The sequence below is a fragment of the Canis lupus genome, chromosome 11 (assembly GCF_048164855.1).
Source record: "Canis lupus baileyi chromosome 11, mCanLup2.hap1, whole genome shotgun sequence".
Lineage (NCBI taxonomy): Eukaryota > Metazoa > Chordata > Mammalia > Carnivora > Canidae > Canis > Canis lupus.
This window is the reverse complement of record NC_132848.1, coordinates 26,212,048-26,231,838: the sequence shown is the minus strand read 5'-3', so window position 1 is coordinate 26,231,838 and position 19,791 is coordinate 26,212,048. Positions and strand designations below refer to the sequence as shown.

The 19,791-nt window shown below is 43.1% G+C and overlaps 1 protein-coding gene across 14 annotated transcripts in view; it reads left to right on the top strand.

Moving 5' to 3' along the window:
- MEI1 (meiotic double-stranded break formation protein 1) overlaps window positions 1-19,791 on the top strand; it is a 73,199-nt gene that overhangs the window by 10,290 nt on the left and 43,118 nt on the right. For 13 of the 14 annotated variants that reach the window (XR_012039157.1, XM_072843752.1, XM_072843747.1 and 10 more), the window contains 10 exons: window positions 3,279-3,393; window positions 4,180-4,296; window positions 5,637-5,736; window positions 5,859-5,993; window positions 9,995-10,109; window positions 10,964-11,055; window positions 11,793-11,934; window positions 14,304-14,415; window positions 17,222-17,282; window positions 18,505-18,602. Coding sequence is in view for 13 of the 14 variants with exons in the window: in XM_072843752.1 (XP_072699853.1) it covers window positions 3,279-3,393; window positions 4,180-4,296; window positions 5,637-5,736; window positions 5,859-5,993; window positions 9,995-10,109; window positions 10,964-11,055; window positions 11,793-11,934; window positions 14,304-14,415; window positions 17,222-17,282; window positions 18,505-18,602 (1,087 nt within the window). In the remaining variant the exon portion in view is untranslated. The remainder of the gene's footprint in view (window positions 1-3,278; window positions 3,394-4,179; window positions 4,297-5,636; window positions 5,737-5,858; window positions 5,994-9,994; window positions 10,110-10,963; window positions 11,056-11,792; window positions 11,935-14,303; window positions 14,416-17,221; window positions 17,283-18,504; window positions 18,603-19,791) is intronic. The other variant, XM_072843751.1, reaches the window with a different exon arrangement.

Sequence of the window (19,791 nt, the reverse complement as noted above, 5' to 3'; positions counted from 1 at the left end):
ATATGTAACTTCTCACTGGCCTTGCGTGTACTAGGACAGCCTGTTTCTGTGCCTGTGTGGGTGTTCTTCCCCTTTGCCTTTAAAGCCTTTTCTCCTCTCCTTTGTCTCTTGATCCTTCAAGGTCTATAGGGTTCCCTGTCCTCTTGGTTCCTTTAGGTAGAAAGTGCCTTATGTCACAGTGCTTACTTCACCATATTATGGTTGATCTATTTAGAGTTTCTTTAGGACAAGACCTGAGTCTGGCTGGATCTCTCTGCAGTGTTCAGCACAGGGCTTGGCAGAACTATTTATCCTCATCTGATATTGGGGATATCATTGATTGACCAGATTGTGGCACTTCTTCTGTAGGAAAGAGGAGGAACCCTGATCAGAAGTGGGAAAGGGAGAGTTGGGGATATGATAAGGTAGGTATTAAAAAGCCAGTGTAAACCGCTCCTCCTTGTTTCCTTGGGATGCCTCTAGAAATACCCATGCAGGGCCTGTGAACTCTGAAGAGCAAGTCCTGTGTATCTGAGCCAGAAAACCTCATATGGGTTCTTTTCTGTGCTCATTTTGTTGCTGCCATCCTGGAGTCCATGGTAACATCTAATTAGAACATTTGATCCCAGGCTCAGCAGGGCACAAGGTCTTGTGTCCTCACAGTGCACCAAGGCAGCATAATGGTGGCAGGGACAGAGATTAGAGAGCACTTTCCTAGGGGGACATGACTTTATAGAGATAGGAGTCTTGGTTTAGGGGTCCTAGCCTCCATTCATATATGGAGACTGTTCTCTTGACAATTTTGGATGGTCAATGTATTATTTTACAACAGCAACCAGCAAGATTGGGGCTAGGGTTAGATGAGGGAGGCACTTGCCTTTGGTGCAAAATATAAGGGAATGCTAAAAAACTCAGCAATCAAGATAGCTAGTATTTTAATACAATTTTTTGAAAAAAATCAAAGTTAATGCAAAAAATTCAGAATGAACAAAATACCAAAATATGTATCCCTTTACCTCTATTCTGGCATTTTTGTCAGAGTCTAATGTTATTCCTTCCTGCCTTTGGCTGATAATCAACTTATTCTTCCAAAATTCAGGTCCCTGGGAATATAATGTCAATGTTTGTGGCTCTGCTATTGCAGTGTTGATTCATTCATTTAGTCAGATATACACTGAGCACTAATGTTATATGTCAGTCACTATGTTAAGCACTGGGAATATCATGGTATGTAAACAGATGAGTTCCATGTCTTTGCACAGTCTAGTGGGAAAGGCAGGTAATGAACGAGTAAGTGAGCAAGCAAAGTAATTCTTGTTTTGCTACAAAGGAAATAGGAGATGAGATAGTGAGGAAGGCCAGCTACAGGTTGGGTGGTCAGGCAGAGCCTCTCTGAAGGGTTGATGCTTGAGCTGACACTTGAAGAATTAAAGTAAGCCAGTGGTTAGTTATACCTCAGAGGGATAGTTGATACGTTCTAAAAGCAGATGGAGACCAATGGGATGGATGGTGGGTATGATGTGAAGGGGCAGGAGATGAGTCTAGAGGGAATATCATGCAGGTCCTGATGGGTCATGGTAAATAATTAGGACTTTTTTAAAGATAAGTTTTCATAATTTTGTTTTTAATGGAAAAGTAGAATTGGAGTGTTTCTTTCTCAACACAATGAGGAGTATGTACTTTTAACCAGAATCATTGTTTTGCTTAAGGATTGAATATCATTTTTGTAAGAGACATTTTTTTCACATTTTAGCAGCTCTGAAATTGAGAGACATTTTATCATCAACGGTGTGTCATAGTTTAATTATAGCTCTTTTTCCCTAGTGGCATATAAAATAATGGTTTGCCTTACATCAATAGCATCTTGAAATACATGTCATTTTCTATATAAAAGAGAACACATTAAAGATTAAGATTATCTAGAAACTCCTTTACATATTAACAGAAGACTAGTCAATTATGTGTCCATTTTTAAGTCTAAGATGACTGAGATGGTTTAAGTTTGCAGTGCTCAGATGCATTTCTATCAGATATGATTGGGACTTAGTCCTTTTCCTCTGAAACTTTAAAACCAGGAACACACTCTTTTGTCTCATGATATATATTTACTCGCCGTTTTCCCACAGGAGGCTAGTTTCTCCTACACTTAAAGTCTTCGGTTGCAGTTAACCCTTTCCTTGATTTCTGAGAGTGTTATGGGACTCCTAATAGGTAAGGTGTCCAGTAGGAGTTTAGATGTTATCCAGGGTACAATGGAAATTCATTGAAATATTTTGAGTAGAGGAGTAACCTGATCTAAAACCCCACTGTAAGAAGACTCCTAGATTTGGACGTGGCTGACCTGGGTTTCTGCCTTAGCTTTGCCACTCATTAGCTGTGTGGCCTGCAGTAAGTGACTTAACCTCCTTGAGCTTTAATTCCTTCCTCTGTGTGTTGAGTCTCCAAGACCACCCCTTGGTTCAGTGATTCTTTAGGAGGACTCACAGGTTTAGTAGATAGTTATATTCATGGCTAGTATTTATTACAGTGAAAGATACAGAACAAAATCGGCAGAGGGAAAGTTCAAGGGAAAACAAGGCACAAGATTCTGAATCCTCTCTTAGTGGAGTCAAACAAGGATGCACTTTATTCCTCCAGCAATGAATTGTGGCAACATATGAAATGGTGCCTGGCAGGGAAGCCCATTAGAGTCTCAGTGCCCCAGATTTTTATTGGGGGCTGACTGGTCATGTCAGAACCTTCTGGCTAACACATTCCAAAGTTCCAGACTCCCAGAAAGATGACAGGTATTCAGCATAGACACCATTGTTTGTGCAAATAGTTTAGTCACAGAGAGTCACTCCCATTGGTTCTAGTAGTGGCAGGAGCCCTCCTGAAACCCAACATCTGAAACCCAGTCAGTGGCCAACTTTATAGACGGGGCTTTCTAAGGATAACAGCCTCATGCCTGCATTTTTAGTTATTTTTAGCACAGTCTGTAAAGGGGACTCATAGTAGAACCTTCCCTTCTTATCAGGTTTGTTGCAAGCATCAAAACCAGATGAGGGCTGTGAAAGTACTTTTGTCAATGAAAGCCCAAACCCTTCTTGGTGATGGTTTTAGTGTTCTTTGATGTCGTTGTGTTCTTTTGTTGTTTCCCACCTGCTGTTCTTTATAGAGACCCCTTTCCATGATCCATAAGTGCTCTCCCTGAGCACCAGCCTTGTGCCTTATGCTGGATAGTGCAGGAGGCACTCAGACTGCCGCCTTCTACCCATCAGTGCTGTGACTGTGGCACTTTTTGTTGCCTGTTTCTCCAGCTTCTCCTCTCTAGAGATGAGACTCTGCAGGTGGCCAGTGCCCACTGTATAACTGCGGTGCTTGTCCACTCCCCAGTGAAGCATGCCCCGGCCTTCATCCATGCTGACATTCCAGGTAGGGAGCTCCTTTTAATCTTTTCCTCTGAGGACCCCAGAGTTCTGACTGGAGACCCTGGAGTCACAGCAGCAACAATCATATTGGGGTCCTTTGATAATGTGTACTGGAGAGATGGGTTGATGGCAGGCTCAGTTGTATAGGACAGAGTCTGGGACTTCCAGACTCATAGGCCTCATCAAGTGAATCTTTTTGCTACAGCTCTCTTAGATGACCATGAGCAATCTGTTACTGATAGGGATAACACCTAGTATGGAGTGATAGAAAGACCTGTGGACCAGGAAGACAAAGGGAACTAATGTTTCTCATGACTTGTTATGACCAGGAAATATACCCTAAGGTGCCCTGTCAGCATTGCCACATTTAGGTCCTCAACTTGGCTGTTTTATGGATAAGGAAATTGAGGATCAGAGAAGGAAAATAACTGGTGTAAATTTACAAGGCTAGTCACTGGCAGAGAAGGGATATGCAGTCAGCCTCTCTGGCTCTAAAAACCTCTCTCTGCATCCTGGAATTAAGAGACCTGGGTTCCAGTCTCACCTCTACCACTAGCAATACCTTTTTCTGGGTCTCAATTTCTTCAACTGTTAAAAAGATGAGGTTAGACCATACCCCGAGGTTATTTTCCAGGTTTATCTGTGAATTCATGATCACATCTCATGGAGAGGGTGCGTAAAGAGATGAAGTAAAGGTGTGAGATGCTGAATAAATCCAAGACTCTAGCTTTAGTGAAGAGATCATAGTCATACAACTGTAATTTATTGTTTTCTCCCCTCTCCTGGCCAGAGTTCCTCTTTGAGCACCTGTCCTCTTCCAGTGAAGTGCTTGTCTGGTCTAGCTACAACTGCCTGATACTCCTGGCAGAAGAGCCACTCTTCTTTTCCAAGTGCCACACAGTGTATGGTTGGTAGTGGGAATCCTACACTAGCTCTGGGTAGGGTGGTGGTCAACCTTTTATTTATTTTTTTTCTTTTTAAGTAGGCCACATGCCCAACATGGAGCTCAATGTGGGACTTGAACTCATGACCCTGAGATCAAGACCTGAGCTGAGATCAAGAGTCAGATACTTAATTGACCAAGCCACCCACACACCCCTAGGATGGTCAGTACTTTGAAGCTGGGCATCAGTAGGAATGATGGGGAACTAGCCTGCACCTTGGAGAGGAGTACTGGGTCTGGTCATTTCCATCAGCCCAAACTCATCAGTTTCCATATGCAAGCAGTGATATCCAGACAGCTCCCTTCACTGATTAGCAGACATATGTATGTTTGGCAAGAGAAAGGTATACCTATTAGCCCCTGAATGAATTCCTGCTGTACCTTAAGAACAATTTTACTGGCCTTGGACTCGGGCTTTTCCTGTCCCCCAGATATGTGTCTGTCTAGTTAGTCCCTAAGTTTAGCTGATTCATTCTTTCATAGTTTCTTTTTTTTTAAGATTTTATTTATTTATGACACACACATGAAGAAAGAGAGAGGCAGAGACACAGGTAGGGAGGAGCAGGCTCCATGCAGGGAGCCTGACGCTGGACTCGATCCTGGATCTCCAAGATCACGCCCTGGGCTGAAGGCGACGCTAAACCGCTGAGCCCCCTGGGGCTGCCCTCTTTCATGGTTTCTTGAAACTGTCCCATCCTCTTCATTCCTGGTGATACTTTTTTGGTTTGGGACTTTTTATATCATGTCTGGATTTTTAGACTGGGCACATTCAATCATTCATTTTATATTCTGTGTTCCTGTTCTGTGTCAGGCACCAGGATGGGACCACATTTATAAGTAGTCCCTGTCCTCTAGAAGGGGAGAGAGATACAAATGAACCAACTGGAGCTCTGCTAGATTGAGGTATAGGAGGTGTGGGAGCTCAGCGGAGGTCCATAGCTCTACGTGAGTGGATTAGGAAAGGCTTCCTAGGAGTGGAGCTCTGACCTGATTCTTTGAGAAGAAATAGGAGTGTGACTAATGGGAAAGGCACAACTCTGTCAGTAGGCATTTACTAAATACCTTGAGTTCAAGGGCCTGTGCTATGGCTTATGCTGGGTTTCAGGGAGACAGAGATGAATCAGATAAGTGCCTGCCCTCAAAGATCTCACAGTCCTATCCCATCAGTTTGATCTTGTCAGGGCTCCTCCATGAGGGGCCACCAGCAAATGTACGCTGTCCAGAGCCTCTCACTTTTCCTGGGCAGGCAGTGAAGGAACTACCAAGCACTGATCCCTGGCCTCTGCCATGTCATTTTGAGATAGGGATCGAGTCAGTGGTGAGGAGTCTACAGGGAAGCCTGAAGATGAACAACACAGAGCTACATAAGCAGGGCCTGCTGCTTTTTGCTGAAATCCTGACTCGGTGAGCAAAGTGATGGGGTGTCAGGCCTGTAGGGGCCAGACTGGAGATGGAAAGAAGTATTTATTCCTGGTGGCATCAGTGATAGATATTCACTTATTTGTTATTAATTTATCATTTCTCAGGCAGCCAGAGGAGATCAAGCTGTTCACAAGCTCAGCCATATGTAGAGATGCTGGCCGTGCTCTCCAAGAAGCAGTAAGAAGCCCTGTGTTGGAGGTGGCTGCTGAGGCATTGAAGGCCATTTCTGCCTTTCTAAGGTGAGAGATCTAGGCAGGCTGAACTTTCTACCTTTGTATGCCCCATGGGTTAGGCCAAGCCAGGGGATACTTGTCCTTTAGGTCAGGGAAATTTTCTTGAATTTCTTCTTTCCAGTATGCTATTTACTCTGTTTTCTCTTTCTGGAACTGCCATTCAAATGTTGAACCTGGATTGGTCCTCTAATTGTCTTTCTTTTCTGACAGCTCTTCATCTTTTTGTCATTATACACTAGTTTCTGGGAAATTTTCTTGACTTTATCTTTCAACCCTCTTATTGTATGTTTTATTTTTGATTTCATATATTTTTAAAAGATTTTATTTATTTATTTGACAGAGAGATAGAGAGCACAAGCAGGGGGAGTGGGAGAGGGAGGAGTAGTCTCCTGGCTGATCACAGAGCCCAATGCAGGGCTCAGTCCCAGGACACGGGGATCATGACCTGAGCCAAAGGCAGACACTCAACCAACTGAGCCACCCAGGCACTCCTGCTTTTATATTTTTAGTTTGGAAGAGTTCTTTCCAATTCTCTGCATGATTTAAAAAAAAAATTTTAAATATTATATATATATTTTAAAGTAAGCTTTACGCTCAATGTGGGGCTGGAACTCATGACCCTGAGATCAAGAATTGCTTGTTCCACTCACCAGCCATGTGCTCCATCTGCATATTTTTTTTAAGATTTATTTATTTATTTATTCATGATAGACACAGAGATTGAGAGAGAGGCAGAGACACAGGAGGAGGGAGAAGCGGGCTCCATGCGAGGAGCCCGACGTGGGACTTGATCCTGGGACCCCAGGATCGCACCCTGGGCCAAAGGCAGGTGCCAAACCGCTGAGCCACCCAGGGATCCCCCCATCTGCATATTTTTAAATAGCATTTTACTCTATTCATTTCATGGATATAATTAAAAAAAAATCTCAGTCTTTTGTTTTAGTTCAGACTTTCCCCCTATTTTCTTCCTACAAATTGTTCTTTCTGCCCAAAATGCTCTTCCCTAAAATCTTTGCATGACTGACTTCTTCCCATCATTCAGGTTGCATTCAGAGCATGATTCCCTAACCTACCCATTAGGTTGTTATAACACCTACCAGACACTTGATAGTTCTTGCTAATTCATTTGTTTTGTGTCTCTTTCCACTTTAATATAATCTCCAAGAGGTCAGGGACCCTGTCAGTTTGTTCACTACTATATACCTTACTCCTGAAAGCATTTGAATGAAGGATATCAAAATGAATGGTAAGACTAAGAGATCCTAAGGTCTTTACTCATTTTGATTTTAGTTTGGGTAATTATCCCCCTACATCTAGATAATATGTTTATATAATGCTGTTTCTTCATTTGTCAATTTAGGACATTATTAATTGAGTCACCAGTAAGAAAGGCCAAGACTGAGATCATATTATTTTGTCTTCTCTACATTTCCTTGGCATTTTTGCTAGTTAATATTTTGTCTTGAAATCTTTAGATCGTATACTTAAATCTTGTTTTTCTTGTTCCCTCAACTCGAAGCAGTATCTTTTGACTCTCTGCTTGGTTAGCTGAGTTTATGAGCATCCAAGCTTTTCCTTTTTCCTCTCTACCTTCTGCTTTTCAGGGTCAGTCAGCTGTACTTTTCAATTTTACATGGTAAACGTTATTAATATTTATAGTCTCTTCTGTAACCATATTTAAATCTTCTTGATTTGACACTAGGTTGGTTCTAAAAATGGAAACAAAAAATGACATTTACATTACAATGACTTCAGTCTATTTCTTTTCCACCTCTGTCCTTTCCTGGATTTGAGTCTCTAAATCTGGGGCATGAATCCAAGTGAGGGTGAGGTGAGTAAACTAACAGTAACAAAGGCACAGAGTAAGAGCAGTTCAATTAGAGGTGCCCATGTAGAACTGGAAGTCTCCCAGGAGATCAGTGTTATGGGGGGACTGGTGGCACCTTTCAGGCAGGAGGTGAGTGGTGTTTGAGCTGTGCTAAGAGGGATGAGCGAGATTTAGGTTTGTGGAAGGACAATATGCATGGGAAAGGTTAGGGGATTACTTAGGGTATAGTAACCAGTCTGGCCAGAAGGTTATGTGAAGGTGAGTAATACATGAAGAAGCTGGGAAAGCTGGTTGGGTCAGAATTGTAGAGAGTGCTGAATAGGGGGCTAGTTCTTAATCCTTGGATGATTTTACTTTTCATGTCAATTTCCCAGAATGTGTATTGAGATGGTCCTTCTGAGGTGGAGTGGTTCACTGAGTCTCTGGGAAGCACCACTGGAAGAGGGAATGAGGAATGAGAACTGCTGAAAAGAATTTAAAGATAGTGGAATCAGGGCTTGGCAATCAATATGGATAGAAACTTAGAGCTTCTAGAAATGAAGAAGGAAAGGAAAATCAAGCCTTAACTATCAGGATGCCTGCTGGCTCAGTGGTTGAGCATCTGTGTTCAGCTCAGGTTCTGATCCCAGGGTCCTGGGATCGAGTCCCACATTGGGCTCCCCACAGGGAGTCTGCTTCTCCCTCTGCCTCTGTCTCTGCCTCTCTCTCTGTGTCTCTCACAAACAAGTAAATAAATTATTTTTTAGAAAAGCCTTAACTATCAACAGTAAACTGAAGGCCTGTTAGAAGGCCCAACAAATTACTCTTAGTGTTCAAAAAAGGCGTGGTGATGAGAGTTGACATAGATTTCTCCTTTGTTACTGCACTGGGTTGAATAGCGTCCCTCTAAAATTCAGGCCCACCCATAACCTGTGAATGTGACCTTATTTGGAAATAGGGTGTTTGTAGATATAATTGAATTAAAATGAAGTCATATAATCTGGGCTCCTAAATCCAAAGACTGGTGCCCTTATAAGGAGAGGGGGATTTGGACATATAGTAACACACACACACACACACACACACACACACACACACACACACACAGGGAAAGGTTGCCATGTGAAGAAGAGGCAGAAAGTGGAATGATGCAGCTATGAGGCAAGGAATGACAGGGATTGCTGGCAGCCACCAGTAGCTAAGGGGCAAGGCAGGATTCTTCCCTAGAGTCATTAGAGGGAGCCAACCTTGATTTTAGATTTCTAGCCCCCAGAAATATGTGAGGAAATTTTTCTGTTGTTTTAAGCCATGCAGTTTTGATGATTTGTTACAGTACCCCTAGGAAACAAATACAGCTACTTTATACCCTGTCAAGTAGTCATTCATTCATTTAACATCTTTTACAATTTATCATTAGTTTATAATGCATCTAGCTCTGTTTAAGTAAAATGAAAAGACAGAGTTGGTCTCTGGCCTCTTGGAGCTCACAATTAGACTAGTCTATGACTCTTGCCTCCCTGAATCAATGGAATATAAAAGTTCAAATGGACCCTATGTCTTACTTTCCATATTTACCCCACACTCACAATGATTGAATCTCCAAAGCTAGTTTCTAGTCTTTGCTTATAATTTCTAAGAATGGGGAGCTCACCCTGCCTAGATTTTTTTTTTTTTTACCTTTATAGAGTTTGACTCTTAGAAAGTAGATTGTGGTTTTCCTTACCACGGTAACAGAGAGCAAATTTGGTCTCTCTTCCCCATGAGAGCGTATTACTAATTTGAGGACAGTGGCCATATATATCTCTTGAGGCACCTTCAGTTCTAGATAGTACTTCGTTTTGAGAAAGCCCTCTGTCTCCTTAATAACAGCAATAATAGTCAACACTGTCATTTAAAAGGGCTATCTATTAAGCATCATGCTAAGTGGTTGGCATACATTATCAAATTTAATCCTTAAAAGAACTTAATGAAGAAAGTACTATTACCTCTCATTTAGTAGGTGAAGAAACTGAGGATTAGGGAGGATGAGGAATGTGCACAAAGTCATGCAGCTAGACAAGTGTTGGAGCAAGGATTTTTATCAGATCAGATCCTGAACCTGTATTTTGATCCATCACATTGTCCCTCATTGCTTAAGAACCTGAGGGTGTCTTGGAATACCCTTATCTTACCCTAAGCTTGCTGGTCTCTCTGGCTGCAGGAAGGACCATCAGAGTACTCCACCTGTGCAATACAGGGAACTGCGAGCCTTGCTTGAAGCCATGCTGAGTCGCTGTGCAGATTTTTCCCAGACCCCGCTGAGCAGGAGGCCCCTGGTCAGTACACTGTATGCAGCCTGTCTCTTCTGGAGATCATGTTAAGAAGATAATTGCTTTACCTTTATATGCTTCTTTATAGCTCTTTCTCATGCACACATATCTATAATGAGATGTTATTTTTTCCCCCTTAATGGCAGAGCTGTGAAGCTTAATAATTGCTGTCTTTGTCTTTGCAGATTTGGAAACTGAAGCCACAGGGTTAACTAATTTTTCTCTAAGGTCCAAAACTAGCAAGTATCTGATTTGGATAGTAAATCCCAAATAGTACAACCCAGTAAGTTGTACCCAAACCTACTATATTATACCATTTTGTCTTTTATATCATCCAAGCAGTTAATGGTAAACATGCTCACAAAATTATTTAAGGCTGGAGTCACTAGGAGCTTAGAAAGAATCTGACCAATGTGCAATGTGTTGGCTTTTAATGGTCCATGGATTTAAAATATCAGAAAGATATGGGTAATATGGATGTTTGTTATGTCTTTCAGAATTAACTTTGGAAACGAAGTTTATCACACCTGATAGGGTGGGATTTTCATGTGTTTTGGAAGCAACTAACATGGGCATTAGAGCCAGTTAGGCTAATGTCCACCAGCCTGTGACAGCTTTCTGCATATAATAGAACAAGAGCAGTCCTGTGGTTCACCGGGAGACAGATGATTAATGTTCCCCCAGAGCTGTTAGATGACTAAATCTGCAAGGATATATATAACCAGGATCCCCTGGAAAGTGTTATGTGTGTGGGAATGCCAGGCTCCAGTGAGAGGAAGAAGCCTGTGGTCCTCCAAGCACAAATTGGGACACAGAGTAGGTACTTGGCTAATAGGTGCCCTGTCTCCTTCTCACTTCAGGGCCATGTCTCCAGTAGAGATTCTGGGAAGGCCATTCTTCGAAGGGGAAAATTCCTCCTGAGCACCCTGGAGGGGTTTAGAAATGCCTGCAGGTGAGGGGCCCTCTGTGTTCTGAGGCAGTATTATGGAGGGTGAAGGTGGAAGAGAATCAGACTAAGGATGAAGTTTGCTTGATTTTTGGTGCTTTGTTGCATAGTGAGAATGCTTTGGCTGGGACAGAGGTTGGGGATGTGTGTGTGTAAGGGTATGGAGAGGAGGTTTGAGGAGGAGGAGATAGAGTAGGAGGTTTCTAAAGATTCCCTCCTGGTGAAGTTTTTGTTACTCTACATTGAGGATGTGTCTCATTCAGCTTTGTTCCTCTTTCCAAATAATGTGTCAAGCCTGTGGCTAGACAGTGGGAGTAGAAAGATAAGGTCAGATTGACTCCTGCCCACAAGGAGCTCACAGTCTCTTGGGAAAGAGGCAGTTTTGTGGATATATATGGAGAATTCATTAGGTTTTCACAGATCTGGGGAGGACATTCCTGGGAGAGGGAGCAGCATCTGTAAAGGTAAAGAGATGTGAAATAGCAAGTAGCATGGTATGTTCAGGGAAGTACATGTAGTAGAGTAGAAGAGTCATGTATTATGGGAGAGGAGGTGGGGAGCACGAAGCTGGAGCAGTAGCTAAGGACCAAGTCCTCCATGATTGAGGCCTCTCGAGTTGTCTCCAGATCTGCTGATGGGGATATTTTCCCTGAACCCTGAGCTCAGGTGTCCCTCTGGGAGGATGCTTCTAACCTTTATGTTGTATAGGTAGTAGTGGATATACTCACATATTGATTTCTTAGGTTGGCTGTGGAATTCCAGAGTGAGCCTTCAGCCCAGGAGAATCCATTCACAGCTCCCAGTGCCGAGAAGGAAGACACTTTGGAGGCCTTCTCAGAATTTCTTCTTAGTGCCTGTGACTCCCTTTGTATCCCCATGGTGATGGTGAGTTCCCTTGAGCCACAGATAGCATGAATTTTGAGGAGGAGAAGAGTATGATACTGAGCCAGGCTGAGACAGACAGCAAGTACTCATCTAGATCTTCTGAAGGTCTCAGAACAACAATACTGTTGTTTAGGCATTTTTCCTTTGGTTTTGGAAACAAAGTGTAGCAGCACCTGGCGGGCTCAGTCAGTGGAGTGTGTGACTCTTGGCTTTGGGATGTGGGTTTTTTTTTTTTTTTTTAAAGATTTATTTATTTATTCATGATAGACATAGAGAGAGAGAAAGAGGCAGAGACACAGGAGGAGGGAGAAGCAGGCTCCATGCACCGGGAGCCTGACGTGGGACTCGATCCCGGGTCTCCAGGATCGCGCCCTGGGCCAAAGGCAGGCGCCAAACCGCTGCGCCACCCAGGGATCCCCGGGATGTGGGTTTGAGCCCCATGTTGGGTGTAGAAATTACTTAAAATTTTTTTAAATTAAAAAAAAATTTGTTTTAATCTTAAAAAAAACCCTCAAAACCCAAAAAACTCCAAAGTGTGTTCTTCTTTTACATTAATACATGCCTCTTAATAAAAAATAGAAAGCAGTAATAGTAAAATAATAAATAGTGTTTATGGGGTGATAAGTGCTTCGTATTCATTACCTAATTTGATCATCCTAGTGATTATATGAGATGGGTACTATAATTATCCCAATTTAAAGATGAGCTTGTCATGTTCCAATAGTTGTAAAGCAAGTGGACAACAATACTGAAATTTGAACCAGTGTGTCCTTATGATTAGTAAAGAACAGTGGTGATTCAAGTTTCACTAAGGAACACATGTATTCTGTAAAATGAGATTGGCCACTCTAAAGAGAGACCTGATCCAAAAGCGCTTTGTTTGGAGCTGACTTGAGATGGAGGTGGTAGGAAAAGCTGGGTCCAGAGCAGCTGACTGCTTGGTTGACTTTAGGTAATAAGTCTTGTCCTCTTTGAGGTTTGGACATCCTGTGATTCTGCAGTGCCTTTTAGTCAGGGTACCTCCAAACACCTACCGGAAATAGTAGGTAGCAGCAGGGAGTTTCAGTAGCGGAACTCTGGTTCTGGGGGCAGAGACCTCTTGGAAGAAGCCTTTAAGCCAGCCTACCAGAGTCTTCAGGTGGGTAACCATCAGGAGCTATAGGCTAGATGCATGCTCTGATTGGCACTCACTAAGCAGTAACACTTAAGTGTTTCACGATGGTTTCCTCATCTGTTCTGCCTTCTTTCTATGAAGTGTTAGTCAGACCTAGAACTAGATGATAGAATTATTTTATTATTCTTTCTACTTTTCTGTATTTTATACATTTTCTTTCTTTCTTTCTTTCTTTCTTTCTTTCTTTCTTTCTTTCTTTCTTTCTTTCTCTCTCTCTCTCTCTTTCTTTCTTTCTTTCTTTCTTTCTCTCTCTCTCTCTCTCTCTCTCTCTCTCTCTCTCTCAGATTTCATCTACTTATTCATGAGAAACACAGAGAGAGAAAGGGGGTGGGCAATGACACAGGCAGAGAGAGAAGCAGGCCCCATGCAGGGAGCCTGATGTGGGACTTGAACCTGGGACCCCAGGACCATGCCCTAGGCCGAAGGCATGTGCCAAACCACTTAGCCACCCAGGTGTCCCTTTATTACCTTTCTAAATAAAAACCTTTTTGTTGTTGTTTAAAAACCAAAGGAAAGGTATCTTTAAGAACCACATCCTTGAGACTCTAGCTTTTACATGTAGGGAACTGAGACACTGAGAGGGGAGGGTAACTGACCCATGGGAACAGTGACTTTGCAGAGCTTGACTGGAACCCAAGTTTGTTTACTCTTAATCAATCCAGAGCTCTGTCTGCTACATCAAGCTGCCTAATGACTAGTGTTTAGAGATCATATGAAAAAAAAGTGAAGATAGTTTGTAAACCATATGACTATTACTAATGGCAATGGTCTTAGAAACTTGAGTGTCAGGGAGGGGTGCCTGGCTGGCTCAGTCGGTAGAGCATGACTCTTGATCATGAGCCTACTTTAAAAAAAAAAAAAAAAAGAAAGAAACTTGAGTGTTACTCTGCATTATAGTTTAGAAGGTACTTTTTACAATCAGATATCATTTGTTTCTGGGATATAGGTCTTGTTATTCCTGTTTTATTCTTTTTGGTGCAGAAGCCCAGAGGTAATGCGTCTTATACAACTTATTAAATGGTGGATATAAGCCTTGGATGCAGGCTTGTGACTTCAGGTTCCCTAGCTTTTCTTGTGCCCTTCAAGTGAAAGGGGTTAGTCTACTATTGCTAGATTTCATGCCAGTTTTGCTGATACTTTCTTCTTCAGAGACTCAGTCCTGGTGTGCTGTGTTCTTCCTTCTGGTTCTTTGCAGAGACACTCAGAACAGGCCACCCATCCAAACCTGATGGAAGTTTTCCTCTCGATTCTACACAGCCTCTTTATCATCGTCCCTCACATGAAGGAGAAGTTCTCCAAGAAGCTCGGTAGGCAGCAGGCAAGTGTGAAAGTCAGGAGGGAGGCAGGTGCTCAGAATATTCAAAGAAAGCCCACTTCCTGTGGGCAGGAGGTTTATGTAATCACTCAGAGTCCATATCCATATTCTGCTTAGTGTTGGGTGGAAGGGAATACCATCCAACAATCAAAGGTACTTAAAGTAACTTCTCAAATTTACTGATACTTCTCTGAGAATGTCAAGGAGTTCTACCTCAAAGCCCACAGCACACGTCTTTCCATATTGCTCTCCATACTTCATACTCAGACCTCACAAGATGTTTAGCATCTCTGACTTCTGACTGCTGAATGTCAGAAGTACCCCCAGTCATCTTGACACCTGAAAATTTTCCCCACATACTTCCAGATGCCTTGGTAAGGGGTGGCACTCCATGTGAAAGCTGCTGTCTATCTGTATGCTGAACTGCCTTCTTAAAATTGAACCCCTGTGGCTCTCAACTACCTTAGCCATCTCCAGGCCTTCTTGCATCTATTTATTTTCTTCTCTTACTAGTCCTTTTTTCCTCCGAAGCATAAACCTTCCTTTCTCACTTTTCCCGTAGTCACCTTGTAAATACTTCAATCTGCAGAATAAGCCCAGGAGTGAGAGTCAGAGTCTGCTTTATTTTCCTTAGAAAGTAGTAGTGATGGTGAGAATGGGAAGGGGAAAAGAGCCAAAAACAGTAAGGGAGGAGAGAGAAAGGTAATAATAATTAATAACTAATAACTAACATTTATTATACTCTTACTATTGTCAGATACTGTCTTCTTTGTTTCTTTTTTTTAAGAAACAGACTTTTTTATTTTTTATTTTTTTTTAAAGATTTTATTTATTCATGACAGAGAGAAAGGCAGAGACACAGGCAGAGGGAGAAACAGGCTCCATGCAGGGAGTCCGATGTGGGACTCGATCCTGAGACTCCAGGATCACACCCAGGCCTAGGCAGCGCTAAACCGCTGAGCCACCGGGGCTGCCCAGAAACAGACTTTTTTAGAAAGATTTTATTTATTTATTCATGAGAGACACACAGAGAGAAGGAGGCAGAGACACAGGCAGAGGGAGAAGCAGGCCCCATGCAGGGAGCCCAATGTAGGACTCAGTCCTGGGACTCCAGGATCACACTCTGGCCCGAAGGCAGACACTCAACTGCTGAGCCACCCAGGCACCCCAAGATATTGTTTTCTTAAAAAAAAGATTTATTTATTTTAGAGAAAGAGCACATGGGAGCAGGGGGAGGGAGAGGGAGACAAGCAGACTTCTGACTGAGCAGGGTGGCCTACACAGGGCTTGATCCCAGGACCCTGAGATAATGACCTGAGCTAAAATCAAGAGTCAGATGCTCTGGGGATCCCTGGGTAGCTCAGCGGTTTAGCACCTGCCTTTGGCCCAGGGCGTGATCCTGGAGTCCCAGGATCGAGTCCCACATTGGGCTCCCTGCATAGAGCCTGCTTCTCCCTCTGCCTGTGTCTCTGCCTCTCTCTCTCTCTCTCATGAATAAATAAATAAAAATTAAAAAAAAAAGTCAGATGCTCAACCGACTGAGCCACCCAGGCACCCCAGGTAGATACTGCTTTAAGTGCTTTACATGTATGAACTCATTTATAAAACCCTTAGAAGTATGTACTATGATTATTTTCTTAGAAGGAGAGACATAGAGGGAGAGGCAGATATATAAGCAGAGGGAGAAGCAGGCTCCCTGCAGGGAGCCTGATGCAGGACCCAATCCCAGGACCCTGAGATCATGACCTGAGCTGAAGGCAGATGCTCAACCACTGAGCCACCCATGTGCTCCAGAGCTTTGAGTCTTAGATAAGATTGGTAGAGTCAGATTTCTGTTTTAGAAAGATCATTTGTGGATCAGTGTGGACCATGAGTTAGAGGGAGGCAAGATTGGAGAAAACAGTTCAATCTCTTGCATTAACTCAGTCTGGTGATAGGAACTAAGGCAGTGTTAGGGGATGTGCACCAGTTGACTGTGGGGTAGGAGGGAGAGGGAACAGCTCAGGGTAATGCCTTGGGTTATAACTGCCATCTAGGTGGGTCATGGTGATTTTTATTGAGAGGAAGATCGCTAGAAGAGAATTTGATTTGGGAAGGTAGTAGAGGATGTGATCAGTATGAGCCAGGATGAGCGTGTCCTAAGTCTGGTTTAAACTGCTCTCAGTGATTGAATGTCTGCCTTTGACTCAGGTCATGATCCTGGGGCCCTGGGATTGAGTCCTGCATCAGGCTCCCTGCATGGAGCCTGCTTTTCCTTCTGCCTATGTCTCTGCCTCTCTCTGTGTATCTCTCATGAATAAAGATATAAAATCTTAAAAAATAAATCTATCGGGGATCCCTGGGTGGCGCTGCGGTTTGGCGCCTGCCTTTGGCCCAGGGCACGATCCTGGAGACCCGGTATCGAATCCCACATCGGACTCCTGGTGCATGGAGCCTACTTCTCCCTCTGCCTATGTCTCTGCCTCTCTCTCTCTCTCTCTCTCTCTCTCTCTCTGTGACTATCATAAATAAATAAAAATTTAAAAAAATAAATCTATCAAAAAACAACAACAGCTGGGCAGCCCTGGTGGCCCAGCAGTTTAGCACCGCCTTCGACCCAGGGTGTGATCTTGGAGACCAGGAATCGAGTCCCGCGTCGGGCTCCCTGCATGGATCCTGCTTCTCCCTCTGCCTGTGTCTCTGCCTCTCTCTGTGTGTCTCTCATTGATAAATAAAATCTAAAAAACAAAAACAAAACAAAACAAAAAACAACAAACAAGCAAACAGTTACTCTCTGCTTTCTTCCCACTTCTCCCAAGCTTCCTCATCGTTCATACGACTAACCCTGGAACTGAAGGCCAGGTTCTGCAGCAGTCTGAGGTATGTATGGTCTCAGGCAAAATTAGTGCCAACCAGCCAGTGTCCTTGATTGGACAAGTAGAAATTTCTGACTGGTGTGGTTTTTTCATGGGGGGATTGACACAGTGTCAGAATTGCTCAGCAGCTGGTGGTATGAGCTAGACGGGCTTCTACAACTTTTATTTAATCTGGTTCTGTTGAGACACTCATTCCATGTGATATTTGGATGGGCATCTGTTACATCAAAGCTGGAAAGCCTCTTAGAGATCATTTGTCTAACCCCAGTCGTTGTACAAATGGGGAAATGGAAGCCCTCAGAAGGTAATGAAAGAAGAGACCAGAGAGAGAGAGAGAGAGTCATGTTCTAGATACTGTTAGCTGAGCATTTCCAGAGGAGAAGCTCTCTTGTTCAAGGTAGAGACTTCTGGAATGCCTGGGTGGCTCAGTGGCTGAGTATCTGCCTTTGGCTCAGGGCATCGTCCCAGGATTGAGTCCTGCATCAGGCTTCCCTCAGAGAGCCTGCTTCTCCCTCTGCCTGTGCTCTATCTCTGTGTCTCTCATGAATAAATAAATAAAATCTTAAAAAAGTGAAAACAAAACAAAACAAACAAACAAACAAAAAAAAACCCCAGAGACTTCAGTCTCTGTCTTGTTACATTTTCTAGAGTAACCTTTTCTTCCTTCCCATTTATGGTTTTCTACCTGTCTCTGCGTTTACTTGACAGAGTCCATTTGTTACTGCCTACAGCCTGCAAGGTGACCATAATGCACTAAGTCTCCTTGCATATCTCTGAATAAAACACCAACCTTCAGGAGGGAATACAAACACAGGGATCTGTCTGGATTCAAAGAACTACCTGTTTGGACAGGTAGTTCTTGACTACTTGTCTTGATTCAATAGCTTCGTTTTAAACTAGTATTCCCAAGCCCTTTCCTGGCTTAGCAGCACTCATTTTTTGTTAGTATGGTTTGTTAAGTTGGAGTTCAGTAGCCCTCCTTGATTTATTTTTTCAGTTAAATTTTAGTGAATGCTTGTGTGTCTAAGTTACAGCTGTGGCAGCAGGTTCCATATTTATTATTCACAGCTACCTCCAGAACTCTTCTTCTAGGGCCACAGATGGCTAGAATTTCACTGGGCTCTGGCACAAGGCAGTGGTGCCCCGGTATATGGCAGGGATAATGCTGTCCCAGCCAAAGTTGCAACATCCTCTCTCCTGTTCTCTCTTCCCCTCCACCCTCTAAGGCACTCAGCCCTAAATCAAGTATGTTCCAGCTTCCTCTATTACATGATCCTCAACCTCCTCTCAGCTCCAGAGAAGACAGAACCACTTTCCAAAGAAGGTAAGACGCTGCAGCCTGACCATTCATCAGGTCAGTGGTGATCTTTTACAGTCTGGATGCCTTTGTTGATTAGCTGGGTAGTGAGTCAATATCACAATAATTATGTCCTCTTTGCTAGAAGCTGCCCAGAGGAACCATGAAGTCATGGAATGGTGGGACTGTAGGTTAACACCTAGGGAGATGAGATAATAGAGTCAGAAAACAATAAGAACCTGAGGTTGCTGGATCCTTAGACTCAAAAGGTTGAGAAAGACCCCAAAGCTTATCAAGCCTAGTTCCTCATCCTGGCCATCTCCTCTGTAACTTCCCTTACACCAGACTTTTCGCTCTCTGCTTGTTACCTCCAGAGACTTCTCAAAATACTTTGAATGGCCTGTTCCACTTCTTTGTTTCTTCATTCAAAAAGTATTTCTTGAGCATCTTCTGTGTGCCAGGTGCTGGTTAAAGAATTTCAAAGTTCTGACCTTATGGGATGACAGAGGTAGACAGTAAACACACAGATACAATGCTATGAAAAAAATAAAACTGGACAAAGGGATAGAGGGTGATGGAGGGAGAAGATGCAGGTTAGATAGGTGGTTAGGGAAGGCCTCTGTGAGTACGTAACATGTTAGCAGAGGTCTGAGTAAGTTAAAAGAGGTATCTTCAGAGTCTAGAGGGGGAACAGCAGATGTAGGGCTGAGAGCTGAAGTTTTTCCCTCTATCGAATATTCACTGAACTTCTGCTATGCCAGGAAGGCCTCAGGGCTGCTGTGGACACAGTGATAATTATGACGTGTTCTCTGCCCTAAAGAGTTCGTCTATCCTAGACCTCTTTTGGTATAACATAAAATAATTTAATCATTGTTCTGTTCATTCATTCATTCATTCATTCATTCATTCAGCAAAGATGATACCTTCTTTGTAGTGCTGACCATGTTTCCTCTTTTTTACATTTATGAAGATGTGTCATGTCTCCCTACTTCCTAAACCTCTCTTCCTCTTTCTTTTTTTCCTGACGCTGTGTAGAGAGAGACAGAAGCCTAGGTGAATATTTTCATTCCTTCCAACATGGCTTGGCTCCTAGTTCCCACACTATAGCATCCACTCCTCTCTGCGTGGTGTCCTGCTCTCTGCCTGTTCAGGTGTGGTCTGGCCTGCAGAGAGGCGAGCACAACTACTTCTGCCATGGTTGCTGCCTAAGATATCG